The sequence below is a fragment of the Populus alba genome, chromosome 6 (genome assembly GCF_005239225.2).
Source record: "Populus alba chromosome 6, ASM523922v2, whole genome shotgun sequence".
Lineage (NCBI taxonomy): Eukaryota > Viridiplantae > Streptophyta > Magnoliopsida > Malpighiales > Salicaceae > Populus > Populus alba.
The window spans coordinates 24,475,381-24,493,174 of NC_133289.1; the positions used below are offsets into that span (position 1 = coordinate 24,475,381).

The following is a 17,794-nucleotide window of genomic DNA, read 5'->3' on the forward strand; positions in this document are numbered from 1 at the left end:
AAACACATGCCAAGCATGCCCAGCACGATTCCTTTATTTAATCCCTAGCATGAGGGAATCTCAATAATCTCATATTTGCTTGCATGGTCCCAAATGGCCTTCAATGGCGAAACTAGCAGCACCCACTTCATAGCACCTTTGACAAGATAATTTAATTGAGGATAGTGGTCAACGCAAAACAACAAAAGAAATAGCATTGGGATGGACATAAACTAGAGGTGGTTAAATTGAACCTATGTTAATGAGAGATGCATTGAAAAGAATAAAATAATTTTACATTACAACATAGGAGGCTGTCCTTTTTACAGATGTATAAATATTGATGCAACCCACAGACAAAATGATCCATCAAAACTCAAAGATTAAGCACCCCTGTGTTGTCGTTACATGTGTTTTGGGAGGTTGCTCGAGAGCCTGTCGCCAGATGTGGCGAATTCTAGCAATGAGACCTGTTCACATCTCAAACACTGAGGTTTCTTCCTCTCATGGTTGCTAGCTATTCCTGATCCTCAATTATCCTTGTTACAATTCCGACGGCAACGGTTTTCCCTAATGTTCTCAAAAAGGCCCTTCCAAGAGCCCTGGAATTCGTGAACTCTTCCGCACAAACTGGTCCATCCAAAGCCACCTGAAATTAGTTAACAGACAATTATGAGATCAATTCACGGATGTTTCTGCATCAATGTTGACAGAGAATTTATCGTTCATGGTTTTTTTTTCAATTCACTGCTATTTCTGTGAAAAAATTGATGGAAGAAACTATCATTCTTTTTAATTCAATCCACCTCGATTATGGCACTCTGCTTTGAGGTAAGACAGCGAGGTGCCTTCTTTGACACCTTGCCGGTCTTTGGATCAAGTACTGATATTATTTTAACAACTCTTGCAGCCTCCTTTGCATGGTGTATGTGGAATTCCAACTGCACATTTGAATGATCAGATCATCACTGTAAAAGAGAGATGCTCTGGAACAAAATTAAAAAAACACACATCTTCATAGAGACGAGCTTACTTGAGAGCCAATGACAATTGGGATTGTCAAAAAATCTAAGACGAGCACTTTCAGCTCAAAATGTTTTGCAACTGCAACAGGAAAGTCAGGATGACATAGAACACCCCCAGCCATCACATTACTTCCATCAATGCCTTGGAGACTGACAGTCACATTATCTCCTGCTCTTGCGACTGCACAAATCTGAGAGTCCCGTTCTAGTGTGCGTACTGTCCCCACATCTCCTGATGGCATAACTAAAACCTGCATTCCACCAATTAAATGTGGTTATAGTACCAGCACGGATAAACAATGGCCAAAACAAAAGATAAATATAACCCCAGCAGGATAGGTATTACTAAAACCAAAAATTCAACCACCGGTATAAATTTTAAGCATAAGTAGCATCTGCACTTTATAATGGACATTCAGTAACCCAACATTATATTTTCAGGCTAGGGAACTACTCTTGTCCAGGAGCAAATGACGAGACAACAAATCAGTGGCCAGTTACAGCACCAATAAAAAAACAAAGGGTAAGAACAGTAAATGTGAAGATGGTTAAATTCTGGTTCATTAATGATCCAGGGACAGCCTATGATCAACTCACGAATGTCTCAACAAATTTTCCCATATTATGCAAAAGTCAACATTTAAAAACACAGACTAACAAACAATTCTCACATAGTTGAAGCATGAACTCTCAACTCTCAAGGAGAAAATTGGGTAGCATTTCTGTAAATTTCTTCAACCTTAATCACATCCTTCCAGGGAGACAGAAAGAAGGAGGTCCGAAACATTCAAGTGAAGACCACCACAAGTTTTGGGATCTATATGTGCACATTTATTGGTACATATATTGAACCTAATTATTGAAGCCTAAGCTTAATGCAAGGAATCCAACTACCCATACTAAGAAGCACTGGTATGATGGGTTTCTATTAGGAAAAATGCAAGCCACCCATCCAATTGATTTCTCAATGATGAACCAAATCACTTGTTTTTCAGAAAGTCTAAAGTCAGGATTATAACAAGAAGTAGCAACCTTAATGCATACCTTCAATCCACTCCGAAGAGCACCAGCCTCCAGTTTACCGCAGGCTGACACCTGCCCTTGTGAAGATGATTTAACTACATCACATATGGGCATGAGAAGAGGTTTTGAGAAATCTCTCTTCAGTGGCTGAAGAGAATCAATTGCATCCAACAGATAAGATCCATGGTACCTGCAATTCAGTTACCTAGTTAAATTTTCAACACCCTAGGAATAATTTTAAGATGCTAGTGAGACTTTTTTATAGCTCCCATTACAGAAAATATTTCTTGTAAATAAATTGAAAGCGAACTCACCAGGATGATAAACGAACATCAGAAGGAGCTGCAACTAAATTTTGATTTTCCACTGCACTCAACGGAATCCATGACACCAAGGAATCCTTGAATCCACAAGAACGAAGAAATGTTCCAAGTTGTGTTCCAATCAAATCAAATCGGTCTTTGGAGTACTCTACTGAGTCCATTTTGTTAACTGCGACAATGATTTGGTCAACCCCAAAACTTCTAATAAGACGTGCATGTTCCCTAGTTTGCCCTTTGCTGTCCATTCCAGCTTCAAAACCCCCAATGGAGGCATCTATAACAAGGATGGCAGCATCAGCTTGTGTTGCGCCAGATATCATGTTTGGGACAAAGTCTTTATGGCCTGGGGAATCAAGCACAACAACATGATATTTTTTGGAATCAAAATAAGCAACAGCGACTGTCATAGTTATTCCCCTTTCCCTTTCTTCAGGACTCTCATCCAATGCCCAAGCATAAGCGAATGACCCCTTGCCCTGTTTGAATACCAAAAAGAACCAAAATCAAGTATTATTGTGATTGTTTTTTTATTTGAACAGCACATCCATGCAAAGAAGCAAAACCTTATTAACATCACCTGTAACTTGGCCTCCTTTTCATATTTGTGCATTTCTTTTTGGGTTATCCGTCCCGAAAGATGTAGCAGTCTACCTGAGAGTGTTGATTTGCCAGAATCAACATGGCCAACCTATAATCATTTATAGATTAAGTTTATCATTAATGCAACTGGTAACATATCCTTATTGAAGATATTAGCAACAAATTCCTGGAGTGTATGACTAAACCAAAGTTCCGACTTACAATAGCAAGATTCAGTTGTGTCAATGCATTTTCTGATTTGTCTGGGAGCATCCATTTATCAGGTTGATATCGTGCAGATGACTTAGGCCTCTTGGCACTATCCTTATTTGAGTTTCCAGATTTATCAGACAAAGACATGTCATTCAAATTACTTGTAAGACCAAGAGATTTGCCCCCATTTATTGAAGAACTGCTATAACCAACACTTTTATCTTTGGCCTTTGGCATCAATGAAGATGTGCTATCTGAAATTTCATCATTTGATTGGGTGTCAACAACGCCATTCTTGTTATGATTGCCCTCATCAACACCAGGCCTGCCTTTTGAAATAGAAGCAGAAGAACTATCAGAACTTTTGCAACTTGGTTGCGGAGCTCCATTCATTAAATGATTGCTTTCATCCATGTTACCTTGTTTGCCTTTTGGAACTGAGGCAGATGATTTATCTGAACTTTTAACAGTCTCAGAAATGCCAGCATATGCATTTTGAGATCTGGAGTTAATAAGGTTGGCTGCAATAAAAAGGCAGCACAGAAACAAAGATGAAGCAATATTATATTCACAAAGGAACTGGAAAGCTCTTGAAAATAAGCTATTTTAACTATATTGTTGTTTTGGAAAACAACAAGGAATATGATGAGCATGCATATAACACACACACACACACATGTAAGAAATATATATTATGTTTATGCATGCAAACCAACTAAGTGAATACCAAGTTATATACTGTAGGAAATTGCAAGGCAGGTGGCGTAATGTATCTTCACATGTTTCAATAGGAAATTGTTCTATCACATAAGAAATTCAAGGCCTTAAATTTGCAAGTTAGGACACATGATTTTTTATTCAGACTCAACCTTCTCTTGATTAAGTGTTTATTGCAGACCATACAGTCCTGATAAGAGCAACTCAAAATAAACAGTTGAGCTATAATGTTATGCAAGTTATTTCCCTGTGGTACTCAGCCGAAAGGGGAAGGATGCTTTGAATGAATAAAATGCCAGTACCCAGATGTAGTCCACCAAACTAGATTCCTGGAAGGGAGAAATTGTAGATACTCATAACTGCACCAGGCAATGGCAACTATACAAGCAAGATGGTACTCTTTTTTTTCATTCCTAACAGGATTTAATCTTTTTAGAAATCAAGGAAATAAAGTTTTTGGCACCAGACACAAAGTGACCTATCAAAATTGAAAATAAAAGGATACCTTTAGATCCAATTTTGGAGGATCGTAACCCATTAGAAACCATGTCATCTGGAGATGGGAAATCAAACTTGAAAGGAGCTGTATAAGTATTATACGCAACATCAGTACACACACACAAGCCACAGATCTACAGATAGTTTTGAGAAGCAAAATGGCAAAATGAACTCAAAAAACAGCCATCAGCTGGATATATATATAAAAGCTTCACCCAAAAGGATTCTTAAGTTAAAGAAAATGGGTCTTTAATATCTACTGATTTCATCAATTCATCCTGTTAGACAACATGTTCAGACCTATATCAAAATGGGAGTGATTATGGGGAATAAAAGCCTTATGGAATTCATCAAATTTTCCTTGGCAATTCCCAGGCTTTTGGAAGTTATTGCCCTCCTCTGTCACAAAATCATCATTCCGCCGGTGACCTACTACAGCCTTTTGTGGTGTCCGATGTGGCAATGATGCAAAAAGAGACTTGGCCATAATGGATACTCCAGAATCTTTGCATATAATGCCAACTGCATGAAAGAGATCTATTCCATAAACGGAGAACCAGTTTGAAAGGAAACCTAAATAACAACAGAGATGCAAGCTGACTGCATTGTGATATCAAACCAAAAATGATATCTGACTTTGTGCACTACCAAAAGCATGCCTACTATGTTAGTGTCTAATGTTATCCAGGAAGAAAAGGATAATGTGAGACAAAGCAGTTAAAGAAACCATAACACAAAATTTCCTTACATGTTCGTGTCTAAGTTATTCAAGAAGCAAAGCACAATATGAAAAGAATTAGAATGTTATGAAAAATACTTTTCCCTTATTCCTTATTACAAAGAAGAATAATGGACGAAACCAATCATAGTACTCCTATAATTAACAAAGGACACTTGCATACCTGTTCCCTTGTCATCCTTGAATTTTCCAGGGACAGAACTTCGAATAACACCGCAAATATCACATGCAGTCATACTCTCATCATTATCATAAGTGCAAATCGGGCAACTCCATACCCGAACCTTATCACTACTCGTTTTTTTCGTAGGCTCAGGTGCTTCAACTGTTACACAAATAAATTCCAAACAACCAGCAATTACAATATCAACAACTTGAAGAACATCAACATCATATCCCCTTCAATAAACATAAACTTATATGTACATAATCCTATATTTCTATGCACAAATTCAAAAGCTTTTTTCTATTCTTACACCCATTAAGAAAAAAAAAAAAAAAAAAAACCTAATTAATTCATTAGAAAGGTTATTTGGATAATTGAAATTGTAATTCGAGAAAACCACAAATCAAATCTCTTAAAAATCCAATCTTTTTCTCAGTGATTTTCAACATACCTTTCCTATTAGTAATGCCACCCAAAAAATAATTAATATAACGTATCTAACTAACCTTGATCTTCTACATCATAGTCATAGTCATAATCGTCGTAATCATCATAATCAAATCCGTAATTCCCTTTACGAGGCATATTAATCCTGCTAAACACAAATAAAAAAAAATTAACTCAGCATTCCAAGCAAGTTTTGATTTTGATCTGAAAAGGTGAAGAAATCACTGAAATTTTGGTTTGGTTTTCTGGGATTTTCTCGGAAACCAAACAGAGGAGAGTGGGATTGGGAGGATGAGCTGGAGAACTGGAGATTTTTTAGGGTTAATGGACTGTGACCTGTGTGAAATCGCAGTGGCAAAGCAAGCAAGCAGAGCCTAGAAGATGCTTCTTTTTTGTTCTCCTCTCCTCCTCTCTCTCTCTCTCTCTCTCTCTCTCTCTGTTTTTGTTTCTTTCTCACCCCATCATAACATATATATATATATTACCATTTTAATTTTCCAAAAAAAATCAATACTATCCCTAAAAATTAAATAACTTACTTTTTTTAAATTTTGGTCTATGGATTAAATAACCTACCGTTATAAGAATGATAAAAAAAAGTAAGAAAAAAAGAGAAAAGAGAGAAAAACCAAAACTTTTAAAAGATAAAAAACTATTTTAAAAAAATGAAAGAAGAGAATAATTTAAAAAAATATATAGATATTTTTATTTAATAATATTTAATAAAAAAAAAATGTGGAGTAACTTTTAATTTTTTTAAAATGTATCATATTGATATGGATGGTATGTTCTTAAGATTACTCAAGGAAAAAATTTAATTTCAACTGTTGTGCAAGTTGAAGATAAGAAAAAAAAATCTATTTAACTCTGAAATTCTGTAATTCGATTCATAGTTGTCAGTTCATGTAAGTCTGTTTGGAATTGACTGAGAGTGCTGGGAAACTGTTTCTGTTTCAGCTCTTTCTCAACATGATGATGAAGTTTTCCAGTTAATCTCAGCAGCCCCTTGCAAGCAATCCAAAAACTGTTTCTTGATAGGCGTTTTGCCAGGCAGGTAGTGTCCAAATACATAACTCCATTGTAGTACTTGCCTGCCTTCAATAGAGAGCTAGAAGGCTGTGGAGGGGGCTAGGAAACAGCCGTGGAAACAGGGCAGAAGCTGCTGGCAGAAGGGGAGGATTTGCAGCGCCTGTATGTCGGCAACCAAAGAGAGATTTCTTGCGGCAACTGGACTGGAAGAAAGAGTAACAATCCTATAAGGAAAGGGAGACGGAAAGTCTATAAAAAAAAAAAAAATTATACGCGGCAGATACAGCCTTGAATTCAGCAACTCAAACTGGCAGAAATAGATCTGTGAGTTGAGGAGTTCGGCCATAAAGTCAGCAACTCAACCTGGCAGAAACAGGTCTGTGAGTTGAGGAGTTTGGAGTTCTGACTTTAATTCTGAGTTGTAATTTATTACAACTATCTTAGATTATATTAGGATTTTCTTTACCAGTTATTTTCCATTGAGTAGAATACAAGACCATAGCAACATAACAAAGCGGTAAGAATAAAATATCAAACAACACCTTTTCTGAACCTTAACATCAAAGCTGCTTCCATTTCCACCGGAAAACTCAATAGCATACTTACAGTCCCGACCAATACACCACTTTGTCTTCCTATTCTTTAATATAAGACCTGACAACGTAACCAGAATTCCTCCTCAAACCCTCTACAGACACCAAGGATATGTGCGCAAGAAGCCGAGGTAAAATCCAGCACAAAACCCGCAAGCAATAATTTTACTCTCATCAGAACAAATATCGTCATCGATTATCACTTGTTTCTCTTAGTACCAACCCTACTTTTTCAAGAACTCCAGACTCGTCAGCAAACCATGCATCATTAACTTTATTGACAGAACAATTATCATGATAGAGTAATAAGATAATTGCCTCGCTTTTTGATACACAGAGGACAAAAGATACTTCTGCGGTTATAATGGTTGTCTCTTCTTCTTTGGTTACGTCTCTTGCAGGGTTTTGCTTATTGCTGGTCATGTCTAACGAAACCCTACCAGAAAAGAAAAGAAATAAAAAAAGAAAAAAAAAGAGAGAGAGGAAGTTCTCTTGCTTTATTAGGTACCTGAGAATTGAAATTAGAGATTATTCAAGAGAGAGAAAATCAGGAGATAGAGAGAGTGATAATGGTTAAATCTTCAATGAAATATCATATAAGCAAAGGTTTTTGTGAAGTTACTACACCTGGTCTAGTCTAACGAGATAATATAGAAAATTTATTATTTTGATTGATCTGAGTGAGTTTCAAGTAAAGTAAAATAAAATATTAATTTAATAAAATATAATTAATTTCATCAGGTTTTTAATGATAAAATTTAATATTAAAAAATATTTTAAAAAATAAAATATTATTTTTATAACTTGCAAGTTGATTCAATGACCCTAACTTTTTCCAGGTCTATTTCTAAACTGATAACTATGTTAAAAGTATTAATTTTATTAAAAAAAACAAAAATATAAAAAAATAAATGTTATATTTAGCTCTAAAAGAACCTATCTTGCATTCTAACACCATTCTCCTAAAATAAAAGGGAACTCAAACTTTGAAAAGTGCTTTTGAAGATATCCGAAACATGGAAGTCACCTTGTGAAATCCTTTATGCATGGGTCCTATACAAATTCTAATATTTAGAAATTCGTGCGCTCACTTGGCATCTCATGCCTTGAAATTGAATATTTAGGTAATAATTCTTTTGGCAATTACAAAACTTTTGAATCAGTCAAAAAGTTGGGAATAAAATTTCAAATGCTACCATAGATAATAGATTAAACCCTTCAAAATGCCACACAACAAGGGGAAGAGAACGCCCACTTCGTGTTTTTAGCTCTTTTCTTTTTTGAGTATTTCTTCAAGAAATAAAATACCATTAATAGATTTTGGTTACTGATGTTTGATGGAACATTCAAAAGCCTTTGAAAAAAATCCAAATTCAATATGAAAACAGCATTGTGTTCTTCTTTTACTTCCCTGGCAGATCAAACGAAAAAAAAGAACAAACCGTATGTATTACTTCAGAAAATTGACAAAATGTTTGAGTTCCTCTGACACTACAGCTCTCTCCAATTATCTACCGAGTAAGATAATTCTTTCTATACAGAGACAGAAATATTTTCAGTGTCAACAAAGTTACTTTGCATTTACAACATGATAAAAGAGCCTCTTGACAAAAAGGAAAAACGGCAGAATCCTTCTTGCTGGCCCGGTATATTGTAGTCTTGATCGAAATAAAATTATAATTCTATTGTAAGGAACGAACCATGTTACATCAAAGCTTTGATCATCGGTCAGATAAGATTGAGTCGCTCCAGGAAAGTATGAGATCTCGGATAACAGTTGGAATGTCTGCGAGTCAGAAGCATAAGATCATTGTTCATATAATTCAGTAAGCAATGGTACATTTAAGATTCCAGGAAACTTTACCTCTCACAACTTCCCTAGTCACCGAGGGGATATCGATTTGGTCTTCAACCAGTCTATATACGTCAACAAGCTATAGAAGATGAACTCATTTCAGTATTCAGATAAGGTATGGACTATACCAGAAGAAGAAGAAAAAGGTGCCATTTCTATATTTGGATGATGGCAAGCATAGCAATTAGTGGCTCGAATTTGCTTACCTCTTCAATGTGAAGTTTCGAGTCTTCTGTCATAGCCAAAAGCAGCTGCCTCCGAATTCCTTCATCGGTAAAGAAGAGCCGTGCTCCATCTTTAATGGTATTTGTCAAGTCTAGCTTCTTTTCAATTTGCAAGCTTCTTGAATTTTGGCTGCGAAAACAAAATTGCAGACATGCGGATGTGTTATTGAAACAATAACCAGATTGTATCAAAATAATCAAGGTTGTCATGAAAAGATACAGACATGTCTTTTACTTGCAAGGCAGGGTTGCTGCTCATCTTGGCTACGTTTTCCTTTGCAAGAACAATAAGGTTTTCGAGCCGTTTCCACTGGAAAACACCACCTTTGAACAGAACCTGACACAGGGAAGGAGATCCTTCTTGAGGGATTACATTGTGAGAAACCATATGGTTGATGCAACTTGGACATGGCCAAAATTCAATAATACAAGGACACAATCAGTTGCAACACACTAGTGAACCTAGGAATTGACAATGAATCAAACCCCTGACATAAATTGTTTCACCCACATCTTCCCCACAACCCATAATGACAACGCTGTCCAGTAAGGTGGCCCTGTCCTTGCTGGCAGCAAAATTGGCATTGAGAATCCAGAATTTTAATTGGCTAGACCTAGTTTTGACATCTACATGTGTACGCTTCTCTGTTAAAGTTACCTGGTTGTTTAGCGATAAGGGATCCTCTCTTGGAGAAAGGACATTAAGAGATTAAGGCCATTTGGCCAATGAGGTGACACCAAGTGTTCTAGGATTGAGAACTAATGTATATATTTTACCTATTTTGGTCAGGGAAATTGGGGGCCCTTGAGTCCTTCCCTGACAAGAGCTTGACATCAGATAAGGACAATGACCCAGATATAGAAAGACACAATCAAGTGAAACGCAACATTGAACCTCAGACTTGACAATGAATCAACCCCATGATATAAATTGTCCGCCCCGCATCCAATAATGACTCTAAGCTCTCGACTAAGGTGAACCTGAAGTTGCTAACAGCAAAATCAACATCAAGAATTGATAACCGTAAGTGGCTCGCTAGTTTTGACAAATGCATGTGAACTCCTCTCTGTTAAATCCACCTGGTTGTTCAGAGATGAGAGGATTCACTCTCTAAGAAAGGAGTTTCAGATATCAAGGCTATTTGTCCATGAGCTTGAAGCCAAGTGTTTCTGTGGTTTAGAACTGCATTTTTTCTTTTTATCAGGGTCAGGGGAAAATTAGGGGCCCTTAAACCCTTCCCTAACAAAAACCTGACAGTAGGTGCTTTTAAAGGCAACAAAACCTGATCCACCACCCTTTTTAGATCTTAGCATCCCCATTTAACCACCTCATTTAGGATGAGGTGATGGGCATATTTAACAATCTACCCACATTATTCCCCTCCCTAAGAGAGCGACATGTTCTGTTGTGCAAGCACTCCTGCTTGGATTTGTTGAATACTCTCTTCCATATTGCAACAATAATGGGCAATTGGTTATACATCCAACCAGGATATTCCACAAAGAAGTAAAATTATTTTTGTGGGTAAACATTCTTACAGTTATTGTAAAAATAAAATAAAATTGACCTACCATCTGCAATTTAACAGCATGATATAAGCAATTGATGCACATTGTGTGGAGAAAGATTTCTAAACAAGATGGATTGGAACTAACCTGTATGAGTCGTTCACGGAGTGCTGGATTGGGATCTGTAAGGAGGCGTTTTGCAATATATGGATAGGCAACCTAGTTACATTATACACAAACTTGGTCAAACAGGTTCTTTATTCTGTACAAATCTGACAAAACAAGCTGGTGGTTATGGATTAGCTGCTTCAAGTTATCAGCCTGTGTATTGTTTTCTGTTTGAGCAATAAAATGTTTTGGATCAAACCATTTATTAGTTTATACCTAGAAAGTTATAACATATAAAGCATCAAGAAATTTAAAACCTGGCTCACCTCAAGAAATTTAAAATCTGGCTCCAAGGTAAGACAGATGCCCTCTTGAGTCAATAAAGAACGAATAACAAGGGAAAACCTCTCTGGTATACGAATGGGATAATTGTAAACCAATTGATTAAATTTCCCTGCAATGTTTACAGAACTATCTTAATCCAGATGCACTACAAAGTAAAGCATGCAAATGAAAATCAAACAAAAAAGTTTTAGTTTAAGCAATGTACTTAAATGTTCATACTATTGGCAAAAGTTCTATAGCAAACTCTCTGGTGATCTATGATTAAGTGTGATTCAAAGACACATGATTAAGTGTGATTCAAAGACACATGATTAAGTTCTATAGCAAACTCTCTGGTGATCTATGATTAAGTGTGATTCAAAGACACATGATTAATATAGATTGTGGGCATACAATTTACCTGTAACAGTTCTGAAATTAAAATCAGCAAGTCCTTTCCCAGCAGAATTCTGCCAAATAGCTTCCAAAGCTGGAATGATAGGAGCAACATCAGTGTCACTAGCTAGGAACCCAAGCCTGGTAAAGTCATTTGCCATCTCAGCATAGTCCTCGTTCACAGCATGAACAACAGCATCAATCAATATCTGCTTATTTTGCTGAAATATTGTATGCGGATTAGCAGGCAGGGTAACAAAACGTATACACTCTGTGCAGATCAAATTAACTACAATTTTGCACTTGGTAAACTAGACTAGTCTGTATATATATGCTTTGCCAAGCATTCCCTTCCCAGCCAATTCAATATAAGTGTACTATTACCTTCACAGAACAGAACAATATATCAGTTTTTTTTATATCATACCAAAAAATAAATGAGGCATTGTTTACTTGAATACTGTTGTTTCACTGTACACCTAGGAGACAAATATCCTACCTGACTAAGCACAGCAACATTCCCAAAGTCCACATAAGCAATGCGTCCATCTCGCATGGCAAAGATATTTCCAGGATGCGGATCTCCATGAAATAACCCAAACTCTAACAATTGCCGCAAAGCAGCACTCACCCCAACTGTTAAAAATCCATTTAAATCAATACCAGCATCCCTGATAGCCTGAGCATATGAAAAATACATTATTTCTTTCATCATGAAAAAACAGAAGAAAGAAGAGGCACATATTTTGATAGCCACCTGTGGGTTGGTGCATCGAATGCCATCTATCCATTCCATAACTAAAACACGTGAACCAGAAAGTTTTCTGTAAACCCGAGGAATTTTAACAGTAGGATCATCTTTGAAGTTTTCCAGGAAGTCTTCAATATTCCGAGCTTCCTGATTAGGACAAGAAACAGAAACATCAGTACACATATAAAACGTAAACTGTAAGAAATATTACTGTTTGAGGGGGGAGATCCATCAATGTGGTTGGCATGAACATAGATATCACACAGCTGAAAGGCTGGCAGATGTCATGGACCAAGATACATTCTTGTCTATCTTTAAGAGCATACATGTCTATCTTTAAGAGCATACAACAAGATTGTTATGCAGAACAGAAGACAGTTTTTGAAAGATACCAAGGTGTAATCAAGCTCCTCCAAAAGCTTCTCACCAAATTCATCTACTATCAGCTCAGCATTGCATCCCAATTTCTGTAAACTGATTCCATTTAGGAATGAAGCAAGAGTTCTAAAGAGAAAAAGATCCCGAAAGATTATAGGCTCTATTTGAGGTCTTTGCACCTGAAAAATAATGACTTTACATCATTGTTTGCAATAAATACACAAGAGAAATATGCCAGTACATGGACCTCAGTCACCACACACAACCTTAATTGCAACATCCTCCCCAGTAGCTCGTAAGGTAGCTCGGTAAACTTGACCCAAGCTCGCAGCTGCTATTGTTTGTGGTGAAATTTTACTGAATACAGCTTCAAGCGGTTGCCCCAACTCCTCTTCTATAATATTGAAAGCAACCTATCAAAACATTCACTGGTTAAGCAAAAAACCTGATCCAGACGTACCACATCAAACTAAATCTAAGCAAAGTCTGCAGTTACCTGATTGGGGAAAGGAGGAACATCATCTTGGAGGATGCAGAGTTCATTCATATAATCCTCTCTAATGATATCAGGTCTACTAGCAAGAACCTGGAAAGCACAAAAACTATCCAGTCAACCCCAAAACCAAGACTGACACACATGTACTTGGCTAAACTTCACTACTCCCACCGCACCACACATCTTCCAATCACATTTCAGTATTTTCGGATCATGTGGGCCACACATGGGATCCACAAACGCTGATATCATAACGAAACTGTGCCAAGAAACAAGCATTTACATTTGAATAAACAAACACCTCAAAATCCAAATTCTTACAAATGCAGAAGTTACTGCACAGACTCAATCCAAGTAGACTAGACTAATTAAATTGGTCGGCCTGTTATAAAACTAGTCGGGGAAATGGACCCCACCATTACAATTCCTTGATTCAACATAAACCAAAGTCTATAAAAACTACTCAAATTTTTGCTACGCCAATACATTTTTAACTTCAACTTCTAGAAAAATCACGAATTCAGTCTTAAATTCATCAAAAATAGCATCTAAACTCTTCATAGAGGACATAATTGATAAAAAAAAATAGCAAATTCAGATAACAAACCTGTCCAGCTTTGATGAAAGAAGGTCCTAAATCACACAACAAATTCCTAAGCTGCCGAGCACGATACGGAACCACCTCCTCATCTCTTCCAACCAAAAAATCATACGCCAGATTAGACCAATACAATCCCAAATTCCACACTATCTCCACTCCTCTCAACATCAACGACGATATTGCCCCTCTTGATTCCAGCACTTTACTCCTCACCTAATCAAAATTAAATCAAAATAAGAAAAAAATAAATTATTATTTATTATTTGATGATGATGAAGAAGAAGAAATCGTACTGTTTCGGGAGAGTACTTGCGAAACGGCACGCAAACGCCGCGTTCGATGTCGAGTTGATCCATGGCGCTGCTGCTGTCCCTGTCAGTTGTTTTTACAGTTACGTTTCTCCTGCTTGTTGTTAAAGCGGCGCCGTTTTTGGTGGTTTCGACATAGGAAGAAGCAGCAGCAGCGCGAATTGGAGATGATCGGAAGTTGCTTCTTTGGAGGATAATCCAAGAGCGAGGTTTTGGATTTTGAGAGGAAAGGGAAGGGGTTATTGTGTAATTTGGATAGTAAATCAAGTCCATATTTGCTGTTGAGTTTCAGAGAAGGAGAGGGAGGGAGTGGCGTTAGAGGAGATGGAAAAAACGGTTATTTTAGTGAAGAGAAGAGAGCTAGCTAAAGGAATGCTATGGAGATGGTCTGGTAAGGGGTAACCACATAAGCTGGAAATGGATGGATAAAATTTTGGGAAACTTCAAGTTAGTCCTTATTATATTATTCAAGTAATGATTTCATGTCAAAAAAATAACTTTTCATCGATTCGGGACCGTTTCTATGATATCACGAAATTAATCACTCAATCTCTAAAACGAGAGTCATTAAGAGCCACTCCTTTGATATGGATACTTGTAATGTTTCCAAATTACAACTTTAATTATGCAAGAATAAAATATATAGCCTTTTTATTTTATAAAAAAACTAAAAGCATTCTTTTTTTAATTACGTATATTTAATTAATTTCTATATTGACATTTGATTTTAGTCATACTGTTTTTTGGCTGCATGGAACATGCAAATTTAACAGACAAGTTAACAGGCATGGATACGAGGATCCAAGTGAGATGTGTGCGGAATGTTATTCTATTAAGGACCCAAATGATAAAGATATATCTTATGATATGAAATTGGGAGATGTGAAAGGGCTAATTTTTAGAGGGAAACGCAAGCAGTTGGAGGCTTGTGAGAGATGCGGCTGGGGCGGGGCTCTGCCACGTGGATTTGTTTTGTTTGGTTGCCCTTTCCTTTTCAGAAATCTACTGGCGGGAGAGTTTGAGAAACCTAAAATTAGTCCCTAATATTTTTCAATCCCTAATTTCATCCCAAAATAACATTTTTCATAAATCAAGTCTTTTATTACCATCAAGTCTTTTATGTTTTTATCAGAGATGTAGCTTAATGGTGTTGAGATATTTCCTGGACGCTTGTCCAGTCCCTATAGAAGTCCATCGTGCCATTGTGATACCCCATGCCCAATAGAAACTCTAGACGTGTTCTTTTAAACAATCATGAGATGGACTTCAGTTATTTATCTATCTTGTTGTTCCATTTCAACCTCTTCGAGCTTTCTAGAGTTTAATAGACAAAAAATTAAGAGATGGTTTGTATTTGAGAATACCCTGGAGAATATCTTCGGCCCTTGTTATGTTCGACTATTTAAGGACTATATTTCTAAATAAAAATAAGTCTAAATAATTATAATGCTATTGTGAAACAAAGACAGTATGTGCATAATATGCGTAATAAGAGTTAATCATTATAACAATAACTCTGTTGCGTGATCTTCTTGTTGCAACGTTGTGAGGCGATGGTTAAGGCTTTTGTCATGTCTCCTGATGTGATGAGGTGTTGTGTGTATGAGGAGAAAGGTTTTTTAATTTTTTCATAAAATTATGATTAATGTTTATGAGTCGCCACCTAATATTATGGTCACTAGAAACCTATGGTATGCAAAAGTCCAGGTAAGGGAATGGTTGTGCAAGAAGAAGACGTATCACCCCCAATGCACCCTACCTAGGATAAGCTGCAAAAGTCCACGTGGATTGTTGTTTGATTTTTTTTTTCTAAGTCGAGTTTCTATTCGTTTGTCTTTTCTAAAGTTCAAGGTAGATCTCTATTTATGAGAGATTCTCTATCTTAATGTATTAAATTCTAACTGTTATAAAGTCTAAATTTTAGTATCGCATTTATTTACACATTATATCTTTAATACCTGAGGGTATACTTTATCGTGTAATTTTACACCCCATAAATATTAAAAATCTATATTTGGACCCTAGAAAAAAGGTTGGAAAAAAGTTTTTAAATATTTTAATCAAACCCTAATGGATAATCATAAATTGGTTACAATATCCATTTTGCATTTTAAAACATGAGAAAGATGCAAATTTTGTTTTTATAAAGATATGCTTGGAAAATTTTTAGGATTTAATTGTATGCGTGAAAACAAAATATTTTTTTATTTTTTTAAAGGGGCAATTAATTTAAAATATTTGAGATTTTTTTATATTTTTTTTTGAAAACATTTCGAAGGAAACAATGTATTTTAATACCATATTTGTATCTTACAGTGTAACTATACAACCAAATATTAAGCAAAATTGGTAGAAAAATATTTGAGAAAATCACAAATATTTTAAAATATCCCTTGAAATTTTTTGGATTTTTTTTTGTTTTTAAATATAATATTATAATATATATTATTATAAATATATATATATATATATTAAATATTTATGGGTTGGGGCAGTCCATCTATTTGGCCGAGCCCAGGAATGTTGGGTTGAGTTGGTCCAGTCCGAAAAGTATTGGGCCGCTCTAGGCCCAAAAGCTTTTTTATTTTCCTTTCTTTTTATTTTTGAGCTAGACTCGACCCAAACAGCTGGGCTGTGCTGAGACAAGTCCAGCCCAACGCAACTTAGTCAGTAGGACAACCTAGTGACCAGGTTGCATGAATAGTGCAACTTGAATTATAATTCATGTTGCACTGTTCATGACTAAGTGTATGAACAGTGGAACGTGAATTATAATTCACACTCCACTGTTTGCATGCAATGGCAGCAGAGAAAGGAGGAAAAAGAAGAAGAAAAGAGGAGGGAGGCTTGCCTGGTGTAAAAGGAGTTGGCAGCCTGGCTGGTGGTGTACGACATGACTGGAGGTGGTGAGGTCGGTAGTTGGCGCTGGTTGCAACTAGAAGAGGAAGAAGCATAGGCTTGCAAAGGAGAGGAGAAACTCGTGGTTGGAACTGTTGGAGTGGCTGAGGAGAGAGTTGCTGCCCCAATTGTCGTTGGGATGGACAAAAGCTTCTAGACTAGGTGGTTGCTGCTAAGGTCGCGGTGGCAGAGAAGAAAAGTTTTGCAGATGAGAGAGAGAAGCGGTGCAACCACCACGTAAGATGGTTTGATAGCTTCTTGTGGTGGAGATGATGGTGAGAAGACTGGTGATGAGGGTGGTGGTGGATGAAGGCTACGTCGGAGAGAGAAAGAAGAGAGAGAACCAGTTGCAGAAAAACTAGGCGAGGGAGGTTGGTTTTCAGCCAACTTTGCTTTCGATTTTCTCCACCCTTAGGGCATGAAATCCACCCCTATTTATAGAGGTGAGAGGAGGGTAATCTTGTCTTCATAGGGAATAAAAATTCAGCCATTGATTTGGTTGGGAAGGATCTCCATTGTTGATTCAAAGTAGGCACAATGAACTGTTAAATCTAATAGTTCAAAGCTGTCGAAAATGACCATTTCAGGCTGCCGCCGGGGTTTCTGTGGCATCAA

The 17,794-nt window shown here is 36.7% G+C and overlaps 2 protein-coding genes across 9 annotated transcripts; both read right to left on the minus strand.

Moving 5' to 3' along the window:
* Window positions 1–222: 222 nt before the first annotated feature.
* Window positions 223–6,178, minus strand: LOC118037622 (uncharacterized). Of its 7 annotated transcripts, none has more exons than XM_035043656.2 (13): window positions 6,046–6,178; window positions 5,769–5,854; window positions 5,260–5,421; window positions 4,658–4,879; window positions 4,365–4,442; window positions 3,562–3,663; window positions 3,152–3,471; window positions 2,928–3,038; window positions 2,342–2,826; window positions 2,049–2,217; window positions 1,013–1,255; window positions 786–920; window positions 223–628 (listed from the first exon to the last, which is right to left on the minus strand). In XM_035043656.2, exons 2-13 carry the CDS (start codon window positions 5,845–5,847, stop codon window positions 497–499), a joined length of 2,238 nt encoding a protein of 745 aa, XP_034899547.1. In that variant the 5' UTR covers window positions 5,848–5,854; window positions 6,046–6,178; the 3' UTR covers window positions 223–496. The 7 variants fall into 7 exon arrangements, with proteins under 7 accessions (XP_034899547.1, XP_034899549.1, XP_073266185.1 ...); XM_035043658.2 differs by having other exon boundaries at window positions 5,769–5,857; window positions 6,046–6,163; XM_073410084.1 differs by having other exon boundaries at window positions 3,152–3,426; window positions 3,457–3,471; window positions 5,769–6,159.
* A 2,581-nt stretch (window positions 6,179–8,759) lies between these two features.
* LOC118037621 (protein ACTIVITY OF BC1 COMPLEX KINASE 1, chloroplastic) lies at window positions 8,760–14,673 on the minus strand. 2 transcript variants are annotated; one of them, XM_035043655.2, is made up of 14 exons: window positions 14,267–14,673; window positions 13,980–14,186; window positions 13,373–13,462; window positions 13,143–13,289; window positions 12,891–13,055; window positions 12,505–12,645; window positions 12,247–12,426; window positions 11,773–11,968; window positions 11,354–11,481; window positions 11,067–11,138; window positions 9,635–9,747; window positions 9,393–9,540; window positions 9,196–9,265; window positions 8,760–9,117 (listed from the first exon to the last, which is right to left on the minus strand). In XM_035043655.2, the coding sequence occupies exons 1-14, from the start codon at window positions 14,552–14,554 to the stop codon at window positions 9,053–9,055; spliced, it is 2,010 nt and encodes a 669-aa protein (XP_034899546.1). In that variant the 5' UTR covers window positions 14,555–14,673; the 3' UTR covers window positions 8,760–9,052. The 2 variants fall into 2 exon arrangements, with proteins under 2 accessions (XP_034899546.1, XP_073266187.1); XM_073410086.1 differs by having other exon boundaries at window positions 14,283–14,422.
* Window positions 14,674–17,794: the final 3,121 nt, after the last annotated feature.